The sequence below is a fragment of the Moschus berezovskii genome, chromosome 24 (assembly GCF_049115385.1).
Source record: "Moschus berezovskii isolate FMDL1 chromosome 24, NW_MosBer_1.0, whole genome shotgun sequence".
In the NCBI taxonomy this organism is placed as follows: Eukaryota; Metazoa; Chordata; class Mammalia; order Artiodactyla; family Moschidae; genus Moschus; species Moschus berezovskii.
Genome location: NC_142483.1, coordinates 15,318,561 through 15,337,287, shown reverse-complemented (window position 1 = coordinate 15,337,287; position 18,727 = coordinate 15,318,561). Strand labels below are relative to the sequence as shown.

The window sequence follows — 18,727 nt, the reverse complement described above, 5'->3', positions numbered from 1 at the left end:
AGAGACCTCTGACGGCGAAGAAGCTGATCAGGCAAAGCCAAGTCCTTATTTAGGGTTGGGGTATGAACAAAGGCTGGGGACACACGTGTGCAAACACACGCTCTTATTTTCAATCTTGTCAGAAATGTGGGAGGGGAAGGGATTCAAACTGGAAACGTAAAAAGTAGTGATAGAAAAAGATGATGTCTCAGGAAGTGTTTCCAAAATAGACTTGATGATGAAGAGATAGCAAAGGGGAAAGAGAGGGAAGACACAAATGTGGTTCTTAAACATGAGTCACTGAGGAAAGCTCAGGACGCTGGACTAAGGTGTCACCAGTGTGTTAGGGAATGGCAGGTGCGGAGAGCTGGGGTAGGTGGTAGGGATTTCATCTAGATAGGTGTGCAGGGATCATCCTGCATTCAAAGTGATCCTGTGACATCTAAGTGGAAGTAATCACCAAGTGGTTCAGTGTATGCAAAAGATGTTAAGTGAATAAAAGGAGACGAAGTTTGGAAAAGTATCAGAATAGAGGTGAGAGCTATGGAAACAAACCTCAGTCCTCCTCTGAGAAGCCACATGGATGAGGAAAATGTCTCTGGGACGGAGTCATGAAGGGAAAGGTCCAGTTATGGATGCAGGAAGATGAAGAGTTTGCAAAAGAAACAGGGGAAGTAAGTTCTCAGTCTAAGGAGAGCTTCTGAGAACCCAAGGGAAAGGTTGGCTTATAGGTGAATGGGGAATGGATAGTCCCACTCACCCATTACACTGTGTTTCAGAGAGGCTATCTAATAAGAAGGGGGGCTTGCTAATGATATATATATGTATATATAAAACAGTTTACAAAATTATACATAGCATCTCAATTATATGTAATATGTAAAAGAGTAAGAGAGAGATGGAGAAATTAAAACAAAATGTTCAGTGTTTATCTCCATGTGGTGGTACTTTGGGTAATCTTAGCTAAAAAGAATTTCATTATTCTTATATTTAAAAAAAACATTTAAAAATTTCCTGTCTTTTGGATTCCATATGCGTATACCTTATTTTAAGAGAAAGTGTTATTTTCTTGATATTAATTAGAAGAAGAATAAATGATATACAGGCTATGTCATCCCACATAATACCCACAAACATCTAATAGAAATAAACAGCATAATTTCCTGTTTCCAGGTAAAGAACCCAAAGCCAAAAGAGATAAAGAAACTTGTGTCAGTCATGTAGTGAGTTATGGAGACATGTTTCAAATCGGATCATTTTTAAGGCACAAGTTTCATAGACATAGCCAGCTAAAATATTACTTCCAGTGAGGAGAAGTAGTTGGGGAACCATTCAGCTGTGCAAACTACACATTAAAAAAAGACATATAGCAAGAAGGAGGGTATTGGTGGCCTGCAAGGATTGGGAGGGCAAGAATAAAAAGTGCGTCCTCTTAATGAGAGGGACCTAGCGGTAGGGAGATGGAGGCAGGTGTTAGAGACACTTGATAAGGAGTGTGACAGTTCATCAGTCAAGACAGTCCAAGTTACACTGGAGGTAACGGCCTCTCATCTCATGTTGTAACACAATGAAGGTGCTGCCTTGCTTATGTGGTGTGGTTTGGCCTTTAGCTTCATTCTGATCACTCAGGGACTCAGGCTGAAGGAGACATCATCTGAAACATGCTTCTGAAGTCATTATGGCCAGGAAAAGGGAAGGCTGTGGTTGATTGCTAGTTCTTAAATGCTTCTGCTTGGAAATGGCAGTGATCTAAGGTGTAATTGTTAAAGCTGGTTTAATATAAAACTAGTTAGCATCTGCCGTAAGCAGTCACATGGCAGGTGAACTAAGAACTTGGAAACCCACAAAGTAGCATTCTGTCTGTGGATTGCAAGCAGGTCAGCTCAGTTAATAAGAGATTCAGCAGGTGAGAATCCTGGACACCCTCCCTCTTCTCTGACATTGATGGTACATTTGGAATTTTTTTAATAAGTTACAAAAGGAAAGGGAGTCGTCAGGACACAGACCATCCCAAGCAGAGGATCAGGCAGACTGTATCTGAGTTGATGCTTGGAATGACCATGATATTGATCTTTTAAAAAGCAACACTGCTATTGAATGTATAAAATCTAGAGTAAAACAGACAAAAACACTTCTGCTTCAGCCTCATCAAGTATTTATAGAAGGGCTTCTAGTTATATTTATGATATTTTATGAACTTATATGAGAAACTAAAAGGTTTGATTGCTTTTTAATATTTAAATTTTGCATATTAAATTTTATGTGTTAAAAAATAATGCTGTTTATCCCTGTGTAGTTCTGTGACTTTCCTAGGTTATGCTCTATATTCCTTGCTTTTAAAACTGTTTTTGGTTTTGGCTTTTATTTATCAAGACATCAAGTTTCTTCTTTTTATCAGGGCAGAATGGAGGGTTTTCTGAATTTTAAAAGCCTGTAATTTACCTTGGATGTGAACTATCGTGCTTATTCTGAATAAATTCCATGTAAAACTGCAGAAATTGTGTAGAAAGTCTTTATGAATTGGAACTTAACATGTCATTGACACGTTTTGAAGGGCGTTCTGTTGACTTTAGTGATAGATGATCCCATTCTGCCAAGTTCAGCTGGAAGGGGTGACTTAGAAACCCAAACATCAGCTCTGGAGTCTAGAAACTTCCTGAACCATGGTTTTAAGTCTCAGGGTGGATGCAGCCTGCATCTGTGCAAGGGATGGCATTTCACCAGCTTGCTCCACGGAAGGCTCTGGAAAAGAACCATTAAACACCAGCCTTCTTTGTTGTGTGTTGGCTTTTAAAAGTCTCCAATGGTTTGGGAAGGATAAGGCCTTGCCTTGGGGCTCCCTGGTCCAATTTTTTGGGACCTAGCTGAAAACCCTGGATATCTGATAGTCTGGCTTATTTCTATGGTGTATTAGCACCCTATAAAAGTTACATGTCATTTATTTCAAGTTTAGAACCCTCTCAAACTTCAGGGGCAAACCAAACTTGAACCTTTTGTGGCTGGGATTCTGTTTACCTTTGGCCAAACCTTGCTTCCTGAATGTGAAACAGGGAGGTGAGGTGAAAGGGGGGCCCCTGAGGCCCCTTGGCCATCAAATCACTTTTGCCAAACAAGGCTTTGATAGGCTAAAACATGAATGAATTTGAAACACGTAGAGTAGCTTCCTGTCAGAATGCTCTGGGGCCTACACACAAAAGTATATTGTGCCGGGCAAAGTGCATTTGAGTGTTGCCTTCAGCCAACTGTGAGGCAGTATCTGAGATTTTTGCCAAACACAGGTTGAAATTGGGTCAAGTCACTCACCTTCCAGTTCTAATAAATACATTAAGTAGTTTCTATAAAAGTTATTGGATAATCCAACTGAATGAGGACCTTGGAGAAATTTGGACATTTCTTGTGTTTGAAATGTTTATTTTTAAGTAGTGACAAACAAAGAATGGATACCGGAATACAATGCCCAGCTCAAGAATGGCTTTAATTCCTTTGTGTCTGTTGTCAGAATGCAAGGTACATCTTGAGCTTGAATGGAGGAGAAATAACACACTGCGTCCCATGCGCTTTTCAGATAGAAGAACTGATGAATGCACTGGAGAAGACCAGACAGGAACTGGATGCCACCAAGGCTCGCCTTGCCTCCACGCAGCAGTCCCTGGCTGAAAAAGAAGCACACTTGGCCAACCTCCGGATGGAGAGGAGGAAACAGTTGGAGGAGATCCTGGAGATGAAGTGAGTGCCCATATTTGCTTTCTCAGTCTTTCTTTTCTAACTTCTCTGTAGGGATGAGACAGGGAATGCTAAAGAAGAGGAAGAAAGAGTTTGGAGAAAGAATCATTTAGCTAACACTTGACTAGTTGTTTCTGTGACTACGCTTCCTATTTTCTCAAATTACAGCTTCCATGTCCCGGTGTGCACATTTTTCACATCTGTTATTCAAAAAAGAAAAAAATCCAACGTAAGGTTTTGTAACTCTGTGTTTTGTGGACGGCACTAATATTCTTAGATCTGTCGAAAAGGTTTGAGCTGGCCAAGAGACAGAGGCCTTGTTAAGCATAATGGTAATTGAAGTCCTGCTCAGGGTTAAATGGAAACTTTTCTGAGGAGGTATTTCCTAATTGTGACTATAACTTTGCTAATTATATTCTTTTCACTTGTGTACAATGCCTGGCTTGTGTTGGCTTTCATAGTCTCAAGGTTGGCACCTCTTTGTTTAGAAAGCAGGACTCTGATTTGCTGGGCTGATAAAAACAGGCTTGGAAATGCCCCTGCCCCCCTATCTTGTTGGGTAGGTAAAGACTAGACAGGGGTGGGGGTTGGGTAAGGGAGGAGACTGGAACAAATGTCTTTCTTTGATTTAATCAATAAAGTGTGACTGCTTGTAGGGCAATGGCTGTTCCTGTGGGCCTGTGACACACCCACTTCCACCTAGCTTTTATATCGTTCTCACAGTGAAATAATATCACCATGAAAGAACATAGTAAAGATAATTACTCAAAGATTTTAGAGATAATCAATTGCTATGAATCTATTTCTAAAAAATTAGGCAAGCAGCAGCATCTCTCTCTGTAAGTCTTAAAATGAAATAATCACTAAAGTATGATTTAAATCCAGCCTCCTTTCACAATAAGGGGAAATGTACAGAATTATAGCATCTTAAGCCACTCTAGTACTCTTGCCTAGAAAATCCCATAGACGGAGGAGCCTGGTAGGCTGCAGTCCATGGGGTCGCTAAGGGTCTGACGTGACTGAGCGACTTCACTTTCACTTTTCACTTTCACACATTGGAGAAGGAAATGGCAACCCACTCCAGCGTTCTTGCCTGGAGAATCCCAGGGACGGGGGAGCCTGGTGGGCTGCTGTCTATGGGGTCACACAGAGTCGGACACGACTGAAGTGGCTTAGCAGCAGCAGCAGCAAGCCTGTAACACAGACTTTGAAATTGGTGGCTAGGTATGGAAGAATAACCTTACCCTGACCCTGCAAGTCTTACACATGGTTAGTATTAAACCCAGAAAGCTTAGATCATGGAAAATATGGAATGAAATATTTTGAAGGATTTAATAATGAGGACAAAATTTTTATTCCTTGTCAACTACCTCAGTTTCTCCTAGACCAAAGAATAAGTAGTTTTTTTCCACATATAAACTCCCATTTTTCCTAATAAAAGATGATATAAGAAAAACAGATATTATTATCCTCAGTTTAGAGGTGAGGGAACTGAGACTCAGTGAGATTTCAAGTAATTTGCTTAAGGACATCTGGCCAGGATTAAACCCAAAATCTGTTCAGACTCCGTTTCTGCTACCTCATTTTCTCATGCAGTTATGTCAACTCCACCAAGTCCAGAACTTTTGTCTGTTTGAATCACTGCAGAAATCATCCTGCCTAGAACAGTGCCTGCATATGGTTGGTACTCAGTAATTGCTCATTGATGGAATGAATAGATTGAATGCTGGAAACTGGATTTTAGGCACTTAGGAAGAAACGTATTTCAAGCATTTGTGACTTATTGATGTGACCAGTAATTTATTAATAATACCAGTACATTGATTCCATCAGCCTTTATTTGTTCTCTTTCACTTACCCAGCTTTTGCCTCCTTGTGTGTTGCTGTGTGTCAGATTCAGGCTAATTTCTCTCATTGTTCTGCAGCTGTTCCCAAGTTAACTCTACACCTCCTGGAGTGATTTATTATGCCATTATAAGGAAACTTTCATTATTTCCTGTTTATAAAAAGAGCATATACCTCCAGCGTTTTGGGAGAACAAGTAATGGTGAAGCAGGCTGGTTTGGGAGTTGTCAGAGATGGGTTGAAATCCTGTTGCATCCACTTGGTGGTTGTGTGACTTGGGGGGAAATGACCTTAACATTGCTGACCCTATGGTTTCCTCCTGTAATGACTTTCGTGGGGTGGTTGTGAAGAGAAGCACTCAGAGGAGGGCTTGGCACATGGAAAATGAAATATGTGTGTAAATGGCGCTATCAGCCAATGAAAATATGTCATTTGTTTAGTATACTTTGTGAAGAGTATCATTTGTCTAAAATTTGGGTTTATTTTTCTAAAACATATAAACCTTTTCCATGTGTATGTTTTCCCACTTAATTTCATGATTTCAGATAGCACCTAACTAAGACCTCTTTTGGTGAATTGCCACATTATTGCCGAAGTGCTTAATCTGCTGCCACTGCAAAATAAATAGAAAATTCCTCTGTTAATTCCTTTGGTAAAAGTAACAAAGCTCTGCTTCATTAAGCCCAATATGAACCTCATTCACTCTTTAACTGGCCCAGAAGCCCCACTAACAGGGTTCTTCCCAGGAGTATGGGTGGGGATACAGGTGCAGGGCAGTTAAATTGACTGAGAACCCCAATTAGATTTACCAGCTTCTTCAGATGTTCTAGTCAACCAAACGGTTTGGTGAATCTTGACTGAGCTGGGTTGGCATACTGGTTATTGGATGTTAACTGAGTCAGTGTTAGTTAGTGTGAACAGTCAGCTGGTGTGTCACTGCGTTCACTACCACTCTGTGCCACTGTTGGTTTTCATTCCACTGACTGGCGAGTGTGCAAACAGCTTTAGGCAAGTCTACCCAGGGTTGGGAAATCCTGGTGCATGGGAAAAGCCGAATGGCGTTAGGAAGAGGGGTAGGACCACGAATCAAGAGAAACAAGATGTCTCATAACTCAGCCACAACCTTAAAGGAGGTCACTCTCTGCTTGCCTTGGTTTCTTTCTTTGGTGACCTGGAGGTTGATATTACCTGCCCTACCTACTCCATAGAATTGTTACAGTAACAGGGTTTTTAAAAAAATACTGAGCTGAAATTAATATAAACTAGTCTTGCCTAGAAAATCCCATGGATGGAGGAGCCTGGTAGGCTGCAGTCCGTGGGGTCGCTAAGGGTCAGACGCGACTGAGCGACTTCACTTTCACTTTTCACTTTCACACATTGGAGAAGGAAATGGCAACCCACTCCAGTGTTCTTGCCTGGAGAATCCCAGGGACGGGGGAGCCTGGTGGGCTTCCGTCTATGGGGTCACACAGAGTCGGACACGACTGAAGTGACTTAGCAGCAGCAGCAGCAGCAGCATATGTAAAAGCACTTTGAAACAAAGGGGATTTTGAAATGAGAGATGGTGTCCGTTAAATTTGTTGCAAAATTAAATGACACAGAGTTATAGTATTGGAAAACAGCTGGGTGCAGCCTTCCAGCCTATGTAAGCCAGACTGCTGTCCACCTAATACGGAATTCAACAGGTCTTGGTGAAGATCACTTGCCTTGGAAGCCATGGGCTCATAAGGTGGTGGTTCATGTTCCACGGCTCTTGAAGGTAGCTTCAAGAGCCTTCATCCTTATATGGAACTGAAATAGCTTTGCATGTAACTAGCATTACCACTTGTCTTGGTTTTTGTTTCAGAGCTACATAGTTTTCAGCTGAGCCCTGTCTACAGGACAGGCAGCCTTTTATTTTTCATAAATTTATTTTTATTTTATATCTGTTCAGGTAATACTGTGCATCCTAAAAGGAGAAAAAAAGAAAGAGCAAAATTAAAAAGAAACAAAATTGTGTCTGATCCTAACATGCAGAGATAGATACTAATTGCATTTTGATGTCTACCTTTGCAAATGCTCTTTTTTTTTTTAACAAAATTAGATTGTAATTTTGTATTTTGTAAATCCTTTTGTTTGCTGAATGGTAAACACCACTCTGTGCAGCAAACATTGAATTGTATTATTTTTAATTATCCGACATACTATCATACAGATTTCTCCCTTTATCGGAGGCTTATCTTGGTGCCAATATTTTGCTAATATAAAGAATGTCTTGATAAGCATCCTGCTGTTTCAATTTGTTAGCTTATTTTCAAATAATTGCAGATTGATATGTAGTTATAAGAAATAGTACCAAGGATTCTCTTGTACGCTTCACTTGTTTCCCTCAGTGGTACCATCTGGCATAATTACAGCACAGTGTTATGCCAGAAAATTGATATTGATATAGCTTACCAACTTTATTCAGATTTCTCCAGTTTTGCCTGTACTCATGTGTGTGTGTGTATTTAGTTACACACAATTTTATCACACGTATGCATCTGTATAACCACCACCATGGTCAAGATGTAGCACTGTCCATCATCACAAGGCTCCCTCACACTGCCTTTTGATAGCCACACTCCTAACCCAACTGCTTAATTTTTAACCAGAGTTTTCCTTTGTGTTTTATCATTCTGGGATGTGTGCAACACTGACCTTCATTTTTCCCTGCCATTTTTCTTGGCCAGGGAGGGAGTTGTCCTCTTAGTTTAAATTTAGGCTGAATTTAGAGTGAGGAAAATATTGCTTGATTTAAAGACTTCTCTTTAAATGAGTTGGTTGATTTGTTTACAGTGAAATTCCCTTTTAATATTGGATATCTAGAACTTGTCATATGGTTCAGTTCAGTTCAGTTCAGTCACTCAGTCGTGTCCGACTCTTTGCAACCCCATGAATCACAGCACGCCAGGCCTCCCTGTCCATCACCAACTCCCGGAGTTCACTCAAACTCATGTCCATCGAGTCGGTGATGCCATCCAGCCATCTCATTCTCTGTTGTCCCCTTCTTCTCCTGCCCCCAATCCTTCCCAGCATCAGAGTCTTTTCCAGTGAGTCAACCCGTCACATGAGGTGGCCCAAGTATTGGAGTTTCAGCTTTAGCATCAGTCCTTCCAGTGAACACCCAGGATTGATCTCCTTTAGAATGGACTGGCTGGATCTCCTTGCAGCCCAAGGGACTCTCAAGAGTCTTCTCCAGCACCACAGTTCAAAAGCATCAATTCTTCGGCAATCAGCTTTCTTCACAGTCCAACTCTCACATCCATACATGACCACTGGGAAAACCATAGCCTTAACTAGATGGACCTTTGTTGGCAAAATAATGTCTCTGCTTTTTAATATACTATCTAGGTTGGTCATAACTTTCCTTCCAAGGAGTAAGCGTCTTTTAATTTCATGGCTGCAATCAGCATCTGCAGTGATTTTAGAACCCCCCAAAATAAAGTCTGACACTGTTTCCACTGTTTCCCCATCTATTTCCCATGAAGTGATGGGACCAGATGCCATGATCTTTGTTTTCTGAATGTTGAGCTTCAAGCCAACCTTTTCACTCTCCTCTTTCACTTTCCTCAAGAGGCTTTTGAGTTCCTCTTCACTTTCTGCCATAAGGGTGGTGTCATCTGCATATCTGAGGTTATTGATATTTCTCCCAGCAATGTCATATGGTAGGCATTCAAACTTCAAAAAGAAAATCACTTATGGTCCTACCATACAGAGATAGACAGTGGTGGCATTTTGGTGTATACATTTACAAATGTGTAAATGTACTTGGTGTATAGCACTTACAAATGCTCATTTTATAAAAGAAAATTAAATCGTACTTCCATATTTTATAAATTCTGTATTTGAGGAATGAATGTCCACTGCTATAGCTGGACAAGCAAAAATGCGTGCCCTTGTCAAGTTTGCATTTTCGTAAAATTAGTGAATGAAATGAATGGACAAATAAATAAGCAAATAAATGAATAGTTAGATGAATAAAGTAGCTTCTTGTGGAAACAAAGAAGTTTAGAATACCACTTAGAAAGCTCTTTCCATTGGTAAGGACCCTCCTGTTTATTTGGGAGTAAAGAGGGAAATGCCATGTCACTCCCTATAGTCTGAGAAACCTTCTAGGATCTGAGCCTAGAGGAGAGTCTTTGACTCTCTCTTGTGGCGGTTTCTTCCCCCCGAATAAGTATTTTTTCCAGTTTAATCTTCATTGGTTAGTATTCTAACTGCCAGTCATTATTCCCGCACTAGAAGGAACTAATGGTTCGCAACCATACATTTTCATAGAAGAACATAATATTCTCCTTCCCTTGTGTATACGATTATTCTTTTACTTAAAAAATATCTAAAACCTCTTACTAAAACATTTCATAATGGTTTGTCTTTGTTACATTTGCTTCTATTTAAAAGGGATTTTATTAAAATAATATTAAGAACATCATTCTATATGTTTGGTTTTATTAATGCCAGTTAATGAGCTTACATTCCAGTAACCAAAGCTCGATTATTTAATTTGTGGCAGGTGAATTTGATATCTGTAGCTAAAAGGAATTGAAGGCCATGAGATACTGTGCTTAAAATCTATCTGTGTGCATTTACTCAGACAATTTAAACTAGCATAGTAATTTAATAGGCAGACAGGCAGGCTAACTGATCTGTTCCATTTAGTATTAAATGCTGAATGAACAAGGGGTTTGAGAGCTGGTTAAACGTTACATAATGTGAAGTGTGTAGTTTAGACTTTCTGTGGTGATTTCTCATACTTAATGTAAAGATTTTAAAGGGACATCTATACTTTAACTCGTCTGATGACACTGTGAGATCCATCTTAATTTACTGGGTATTGTTGCATTCTCGAATCTTCTCCAGATAGCCTCAGAAGCCTTTGTATACACTGGGCTATTTTAGGAAGTTTACAGTGAGGTAAGACAGAGGCTTATTCCAAGGCATTATCCTGTTGGCCTCTTTGATCTAGGATCCCTTTTGAGAGAGCCACTCATTAGGTAAGTACCCTTCAAAGGAGAGGCAGGGTGCAGAAAATGATAAAATCAATTTATTCTTTCCTTCGTGCCAACATGAGAAAAGACAAATCACATTTCTTTAGGAAGGAATCCTAAGTGCCTGGCAATTTGGACAGGATTAATGGAGCCTGGGAGAGGAGTTTTGAAGGCAACTGTTACTTAAAATTGATAAACTCAGTTGCAAGAGAAGTTATGGGGATTGAATGAAATAATGCATTTATAAGAAACTGATTTATAAGCCACAAAGGTCATATATGTATCATGGTGTGTGACATATTCATATGTTAGGCAAACCCACTGTAATTAGCATACCCTGAGCTCATCTTCAAATTCAAGTTGGGTTCACATTTTGAACAGTTTTTTGTGTGTGGGGTGAGAGAGGGCTACAGTGCAATTTTCTCTGTAAGCCATGGTTATTTAGAAAAACTTTGGCATGTTCAATTTAAAATATATATTAAATACTATGGTAATATGTGCTGGGGTTCCCTGGTGGCTCAGATGTAAAGAATCTGCCTGCAATGCAGGAGATTCAGGTTTGATTCCTGGGTCCGGAAGATCCCCCGGAGAAGGGAATGGCAACCCACTCCAGGATTCTTGCCTGGGAAATTCCATGGACAGAGGAGCCTGGTGGGCTCCAGTCCATGGGGTCACAAAGAGTCAGAGACAACTGAGTGACTTCCAGTTGATGTTAATGTGTTCTGGAATATCCCAATCTCTCTGTTCTTATTTGTCTTCTGCTAGTTCTAAAAGTAAATTGAGTGAGCTAAAATACTAGTGAAGCTTTTCTCAGCTTCCTAAGTTACCTTCAGTGATTGAGGACAGGTGGCAGAGAGAAGAATTGCTCATTCAGCAATGATTGTGGTTTGAGCTGCAGACAGTCACGTGATGGGCAGTTGTTTATCACTCAGGATTTCTGTTTCTCTCTTGTAACCCTGGAGTTGGTGGTTTAGGGCCTTTAGTGAAAGAGAAAAGACTTGATGTACATAAAGTCGGTAAATAAAACTGAACAACAATGAAAATAACTTTAGAATAGTGGAATGGTCTAATTAGTTTGATTCAAGGAACAGAAAACTGCACATTCCAGAGGTTCATGCAAACAGCGTAGTAACCAGGGACTGGCACTCCTTCTGTCTTGATGCTTTGTTACTCTCTGCATATGAGATTCTGCATATGTTTTTCTCTGTACCTCATGACGCAAGGTTTTTGCCTCAGTTCCAACCATTCCATCCACATTCCTGCCATCAGGAGAAGGGAACTCCCTGCCATTTAAGCTGCCCATACCATCCATTGACATCTGAGTCATTTAACAATGTATTTGATAAATAGTTGTCGAGTATCCATTGCTTGCAAAGACTGCTCTAAACCAGAGGCACTCACCTAATCACTGTTCTAAGTGGACACAAAGGACAAAGATCTCTCCATTCTAAGTAGGTGCAAGAACCAGAGTGGGGTAGGGGCACACTGATCAGTGTTTAAGTCAGATGATCACATTTAGATACAAGAAAGCAGGAGAATGTGGACTTCAGCTGGGTGGTGTATGTCCGGCTAACTCTCAGGGAGTCTCCTACCAAGGAAGGAAGGAGGTGGAGAGGTATTAGGGGCAACTAGCCATCTTTGCTGAAATGAGCAAAGTATGGGGAAAAAAAAAATCGACTGATATTTTATCTCACTGAATATTTAAAAATAACTTTACAACTACACTTTAGTGATAGCATTCCTCTCAGATATTTACTTGTGTGTATGTGTGTCCAGTAGGTATTTGAGTTCATTTCTGGGTTCCAGCATTGGTAAACTATGGGAGAGTCAGTGGTGAGTGAACAGATTGGGAGGTACCTGAAAAATCTGTTCATGGTTGGAATAGCTGATGGGTGAGGGGTGTTATTCTAGAGAAGACCAAGAGACACATTCTCCCTCCAACTATTAAAGGAGTGACATGAGAGGAAAGAAATGGACTTGATTTATACTGCTTGAGATGATTGTGCCTGAGCACAGTTATTCTTTAAGAAGACGAAGGCCTTCCTACAGTGCTTTGTAGCAGTCGGAACTCTGTGCTCTTTTGAAGTGGTTTCTGAGGTATGTCAGCAAATCCTGGGGGGAAGGGGTGCTATAGAGAGAATCCCCATCCCCAGGGAGGGGCAGAAGGGTGATCTCCACAGTTTCTTTCAGTGTGTAATTCTAACGGTCATTCTGCTAAATGAGTGATCGGGAACTTAAAGAATATTTCAGTCAGTTCAGTTCAGTTCAGTCGCTCAGTCGTGTCCAACTCTTTGCGGCCCCATGAATCACAGCACTCCAGGCCTCCCTGTCCATCACCAACTCCCGGAGTACACTCAAACTCATGTCCATCGAGTCGGTGATGCCATCCAGCCATCTCACTCTGTGTCGTCCCCTTCTCCTCCCGCCCCCAATCTTTCCCAGCATCAGAGTCTTTTCCAGTGAGTCAACTCATCGCATGAGGTGGCCAAAGTAGTGGAGTTTCAGCTTTAGCATCAGTCCTTCCAGTGAACACCCAGGATTGATCTCCTTTAGAATGGACTGGCTGGATCTCCTTGCAGTCCAAGGGACTCTCAAGAGTCTTCTCCAACACCACAGTTCAAAAGCATCAATTCTTCGGCGATCAGCTTTCTTCACAGTCCAACTCTCACATCCATACATGACCACGGGAAAAACCATAGCCTTGACTAGATGGACCTTTGTTGGCAAAGTAATGTCTCTGCTTTTTAATATACTATCTAGGTTGGTCATAACTTTCCTTCCAAGGAGTATTTAGGAGACACTGGAATCTTGTTTCTTCTCTTAAGGAACTCTATTTGAAATGCAGAAACTTTTGCCAAAAGCCAAAATGACTGCTTGGTCTAGGACACTGTCCTCTCAATAGGACCACGAGAACAGGATCTATCCTGTACTTGTGTACATTGCATTTAGTTTTCATAAAACTCTTTAGATATGAAATGCATGAGCCAAGCAGAGATGTGTTTCACAGATCATCACAGAGGAAGAATCAGTAGTTAAATTGTGTGTCAGGTAGAATCAAGACCCCTTCACTCTCCTTGCCGTAAGGAATGTACTATCTTTGATTAAAATGCTTTCAGAGGATTAAACTAGCTCAGGCATATATACTATTCAGTTCATGCAGACTTTGGGTAATGAGATTAATATTACCAGTGAACAGTTCTTAAGTACTTATTACATGTCAAGCAGGGGCTATTTACTTCACCTGCATATGACTGCTGCCTCCGTTGAGATGGGGAGTCTTATGACCCCCAGTGTGTAAATGTAGAAACTGACGCTCAGACACCTGAACTCAAATACAAGTCTGTTTGACACTACAGGCTATGATCTTAACCACAGTTTGTATCACACTTTCTCCTAGTGAAGAACAGGATGTCATCATAAGAATTTTCTTTGGTGATGCTGAGATCCAGTTTTGATTAAACAGTGGATGGCAGCAGGCACATAGGTTCTTCTTCCAGCTTGAATTAGGGAGGCAGGAGAGCAAGCCAGGTTGATGGTGGGAGGGAGAAGGCAGGAAGAGAGCTAGTTGGAGGAGGCCTTTGAACTCAGCTTCCTTATCATAAAACAAAATAGGGGAGACACTGTCTTCTGGCCAGAAACATGCACTAGATGTATAGTTTTAATAGTGAAAAATGTCAGTCAAATGGGTCCCTTGGTTTTTAGTGGAAATACAAACATTTTCAGAGCTAGAGCAGTATAATCTTTCAGCTTAAATAATCATAATCAGCAGTTAAATAATCTAAATGCTCATGAATTTGTAGAGTTGAAAGTATTCCAAGCACTACACTTCATGTTATCTCCATCCACACAGCAGTAGCTCCATGGGGGCTTGGGAAGATCAACCATTAACAAAGGGAAAGAGAATTGTACAGGCTTTCCAACCTCCTGAAGTATGGCAAGTCAAAGGGGGCAGTTGTCGTCCTTCTTTTAATCCAAGAGCAGCTTCCTTTTGGAGGAATTTTTTTAAGTGCTTGATCTAAGGATGTGGGGGATACTGGCAGCTTAAGCCCCAGTAGGCAAGGGGTGGGGCAGCTGTATCCCAGGAAGAGAAGCCAAGGGGCGGGCACTGCAAGCAGGGTCACAGATCAGGTCCTGAAATGATAATTCACCTGGGCAGTGAGCAGGGCTCTCAGGACTTAAGTTCACATCCCGAATCTGCCAAGGGTAACCAAGTGAGCCGAGGCCAGCCTGACCCTCCAACCGTAAACAAGGCTCTGGACTCAGATGACCGGGTTGATAGCTCCTGATTCTCTCAAGCAGTAGTTCTCACCCTGGCAGTAATTTTGCCCCCTCAGAGAATTTGGTGAGGCCTGGAGATAATAAGCTAGAGGGGAGATGCTACTGGCAGGTAGTGTGTAGAGACCAGCGACACCACTAAGAATCCTGCAATGCACAGAATAGCCTAACAGTAAAGAAGCTGATGTTTTTTCAGGAATTCTCTTGCTTCTTCGATGATCCAGCAGATGTTGGCAATTTGATCTCTGGTTCCTCTGTCTTTTCTAAATCCAGCTTGAATATCTGGAAGTTCACGGTTCATGTCCTGTTGAAGCCTGGCTTGGACAATTTTGAGCATTACTTTGCAATTGTGCAGTAGTTTGAGCATGCTTTGGCATTGCCTTTCTTTGGGATTGGAGTGAAGACTGACCTTTTCCAGTCCTGTGGCCACTGCTGAGTTTTCCAAATTTGCTGGCATATTGAGTGCAGCACTTTCACAGCATCATCTTTTAGGATTTGAAATAGCTCCACTGGAATTCCATCACCTCCACTAGCTTTGTGTGTAATGATGCTTCCTAAGGCCCACTTGACTACATTCCAGGATGTCCGGCTCTAGGTGAGTGATCACACCATCGTGATTATCTGGGTCATGAAGATATCTTTTGTACAGTTCTTCTGTGTATTCTTGCCACCTCTTCTTAACATCTTCTGCTTTGTTAGGTCCATTCCATTTATGTCCTTTATTTTGCCTATCTTTGCATGAAGTGTTCCCTTGGTATCTCTAATTTTCTTGAAGAGATCTCTAGTCTTTCTCATTCTATTGTTTTCCTCTATTTCTTTGCACTGATTATTGAGGAAGGCTTTCTTATCTCTCCTTGCTATTCTTTAGAACTCTGCATTCAAATGGCTATATCTTTCCTTTTCTCCCTTGTCTTTAGCTTCTCTTCTTTTCTCAGCTATTTGTAAGGCCTTCTCATTTTGCCTTATTGCATTTCTTTTTCTTGTGGATGGTCTTGACCCCTGCCTCCTGTACAGTGTCACAAACCTCCGTCCATAGTTCTTCAGGCACTCTACCAGATCTAATCCCTTGAATCTATTTGTCACTGCTGCTGTATAATCGTAAGGGATTTGATTTAGGTCATACCTGAATGGTCTAGTGATCTTCACTGCTTTCTTCAATTTAAGTCTGAATTTGGCAATAAGGAGTTCAGGATCTGAGCCACAGTCAGCTCCCGGTCTTGTTTTTGCTGATTGTGTAGAGCTTCTCCATCTTTGCAAAGAATATAATCAGTCTGATTTCAGTATTGACCATCTGGTGATGTCCATGTGTAGGGTCTTCTCTTGTATTGTTGGAAAAGGGTGTTTGCTATGACCAGTGTGTTCTCTTGGCAAAACTCTATTAGCCTTTGCCCTGCTTCATTCTGTACTCCAAGGCCAAATTTGCCTCTTACTCCAGCTCTCTCTTGACTTCCTACTTTTGCATTCCAGTCCCCTATAATGAAAAGGAAATATTTTTGGGTGTTAGTTCTAGAAGGTCTTGTAGGTCTTCATAGAACTGTTCAACTTCAGCTTCTTCAGCCTTAGTGTTTGGAGCATAGACTTAGATTACTGTGTTATTGAATTGTGTGCCTTGGAAATAAACAGAAATCATTCTGTAGTTTTTAAGAATGCACCCAAGACTCTTGTTGACCATGATGACTACTCCATTTCTTCTAAGGGATTCCTGCCCACAGTAGTAGATATAATGGTCATCTGAGTTAAATTCACCCATTCCTGTCCATTGTAGTTCACTGATTCCTAGAATGTCTACGTTCACTCTTGCCATCTCCTTTTCAGCCACTTCCAATTTACCTTGACCCATGGACCTAACATTTCAGGTTCCTATGCAATACTGCTCTTTACAACATCAGGCTTTACTTCCATCACCAGTCACATCCACAACTGGGCATTGTTTTTGCTTTGGCTCCATCCCTTCATTCTTTCTGGAGTTCTCCAGTGATCTCCAGTAGCATATTGGGCACCTACCCACCTGGGTATTTCATCTTTTAGTGTCATATCTTTTTGCTTTTTCATACTGTCCTCAGGGTTCTTCTCAGGGCAAGAATGCTGAAGTGGTTTGCCGTTCCCTTCTCCAGAGGACCACATTTTGTCAGAACTCTCCACCAAAAAGCCATGTTTTTTCCAGTATTCACGTATGGATGTGAGAGTTGGACTATAAAGAAAGCTGAGTGCCAAAGAATTGATGATTTTGAACTGTGGTGTTGGAGAAGGCTCTTGAGAGTCCCTTGGACTGCAAGGAGATCAAAGCAGTCAGTCCTGAAAGAAATCAGTCCTGAGTGTTCATTGGAAGGACTGATACTGAAGTTGAAACTCCAGTACTTTGGCCCCCTGATGCAAAGAACTGACACATTGGAAGGCAGGAGGATAAGGGAATGACAGAGGATGAGATGGTTAGATGTCATCACTGACATAATGGATATGAGTTTGAGCAAGCTCTGAGTTGGTGATGGACAGGGAAGCCTGGCATGCTGTAGTCCACGGGGTTGCAAAGAGTTGGACATGACTGAGCAACTGAACTTAACAGCAAAGAATGATCCAGCTCCAAATGCCAGGAGTGCCAGGGCTGAGCAACTCGTTACTTGCCTCCCTTTTCTAAATTGTTGTTTTTTAACTGAGAGAAGAGAGAAAACTTAATAGGTTCTCATCTCTGATTTAGCTTGACTTATTTTCAAAGGGGGAATGTGCTTCCTCCCATTCAACATCATGATTTTGGCAGAGGGCTTGATCGTCTGGGTTCTTCCTGTGCTTTATGCAACTCTGACTTGATTCTGGCTTGCTTTCTTGGGACTATAGACCCCAGAGGAGCTGGCACAAGTCTCAGATAGAAATTCCTAAGAGACTGTGCTCCCTGTAAGACATAAATCCTGGCTAAGATACAAAAGACCTAATTCCTCAATGCCTACTGCTCATTGGACCATGCAGTCCTTTCCGGCTCCAGGGTTCCATCATTCTGTAACTTCTAGATCTCTCTGGTCCTCACTTTGTCCAACTAAAAATGAAGGGCATGGGGTTGGCCAGTCCTCCAGCCAGGCCTCTAAACTGATGCCCCTTTTACTGTCTCTCTCCCCTTGTCCATCCTTTTCCACTTGTTCCTTCTTTCATCACAACCCACTAGGTAGTTAGGTCTTTTCCTAAGAACCAGTTTTGCAATGATTATTTAGAACAGAAAGGACAGAAGTAAAATAAGGCCACTGCCAAAGTGGGAGAATGTATTCCAGAGCTGTGGCACCAATGGGACAAAGAGTCTGGTCCAGATGCCAGCCCTTTGCCAGAGAGAGAGGGCAGGACTGGGGGGAAGTCCCAGCTTGAAGGTTTCCTGTCTCCCTGTATCGTCTTCTCTGCAAAAGTAAAATAAACTGCAGATATTATTGGGGGATGCCTCAGCCCCGAGGAGGTAGAGGGGAAACATCAGTAACTGCAGCCCAGTGGCAGGGGGCATCATAACAGAGGCTCCAAGTCACTGAAGACCTCCAGGATGAGGCGGGGAGTGGAGGTGAGGAAGGTTTTGGATGTTTCCTCCTGTCCCCACCGTATCCACTCTCACCTTCTCTTCAACCCGATCTGCTCTTTCTTCTTCTTCCCTTTTCCTCATCTTCCTCTCTCCTTTCTTTCCTCTCCTTTCCCTACCCCTATTCTGGTGCCCTGCAAAGTGACAGGTGTCAAAATATTTTCTGTATTTTGTCAACATAATGATTCCCTTGCTAGATTCTAATTTTAACTGTTGAGCAGGAGGCAGACCTGGGAAAGAGTGTGTGTGTGTGTGTGTGCGTGTGCGTGTGCCACACACATGCATGTTTGAGGGCAGAGAAGGGGTTGGCTCTGGCAATCTTACCTGAAGAATGAGATCTTGAGGGGAG

The 18,727-nt window shown here is 41.7% G+C and overlaps 1 protein-coding gene across 1 annotated transcript in view; it reads left to right on the top strand.

The window, feature by feature from the left end:
• LOC129547943 (ERC protein 2) overlaps positions 1-14,842 on the top strand; it is a 276,497-nt gene extending 261,655 nt beyond the window's left edge. The window contains exons 10-11 of the mRNA XM_088831677.1: positions 3,545-3,705; positions 14,713-14,842. Coding sequence (XP_088687803.1) covers positions 3,545-3,705; positions 14,713-14,842 — 291 coding nt within the window. The remainder of the gene's footprint in view (positions 1-3,544; positions 3,706-14,712) is intronic.
• The last annotated feature ends 3,885 nt before the right edge of the window (positions 14,843-18,727 follow it).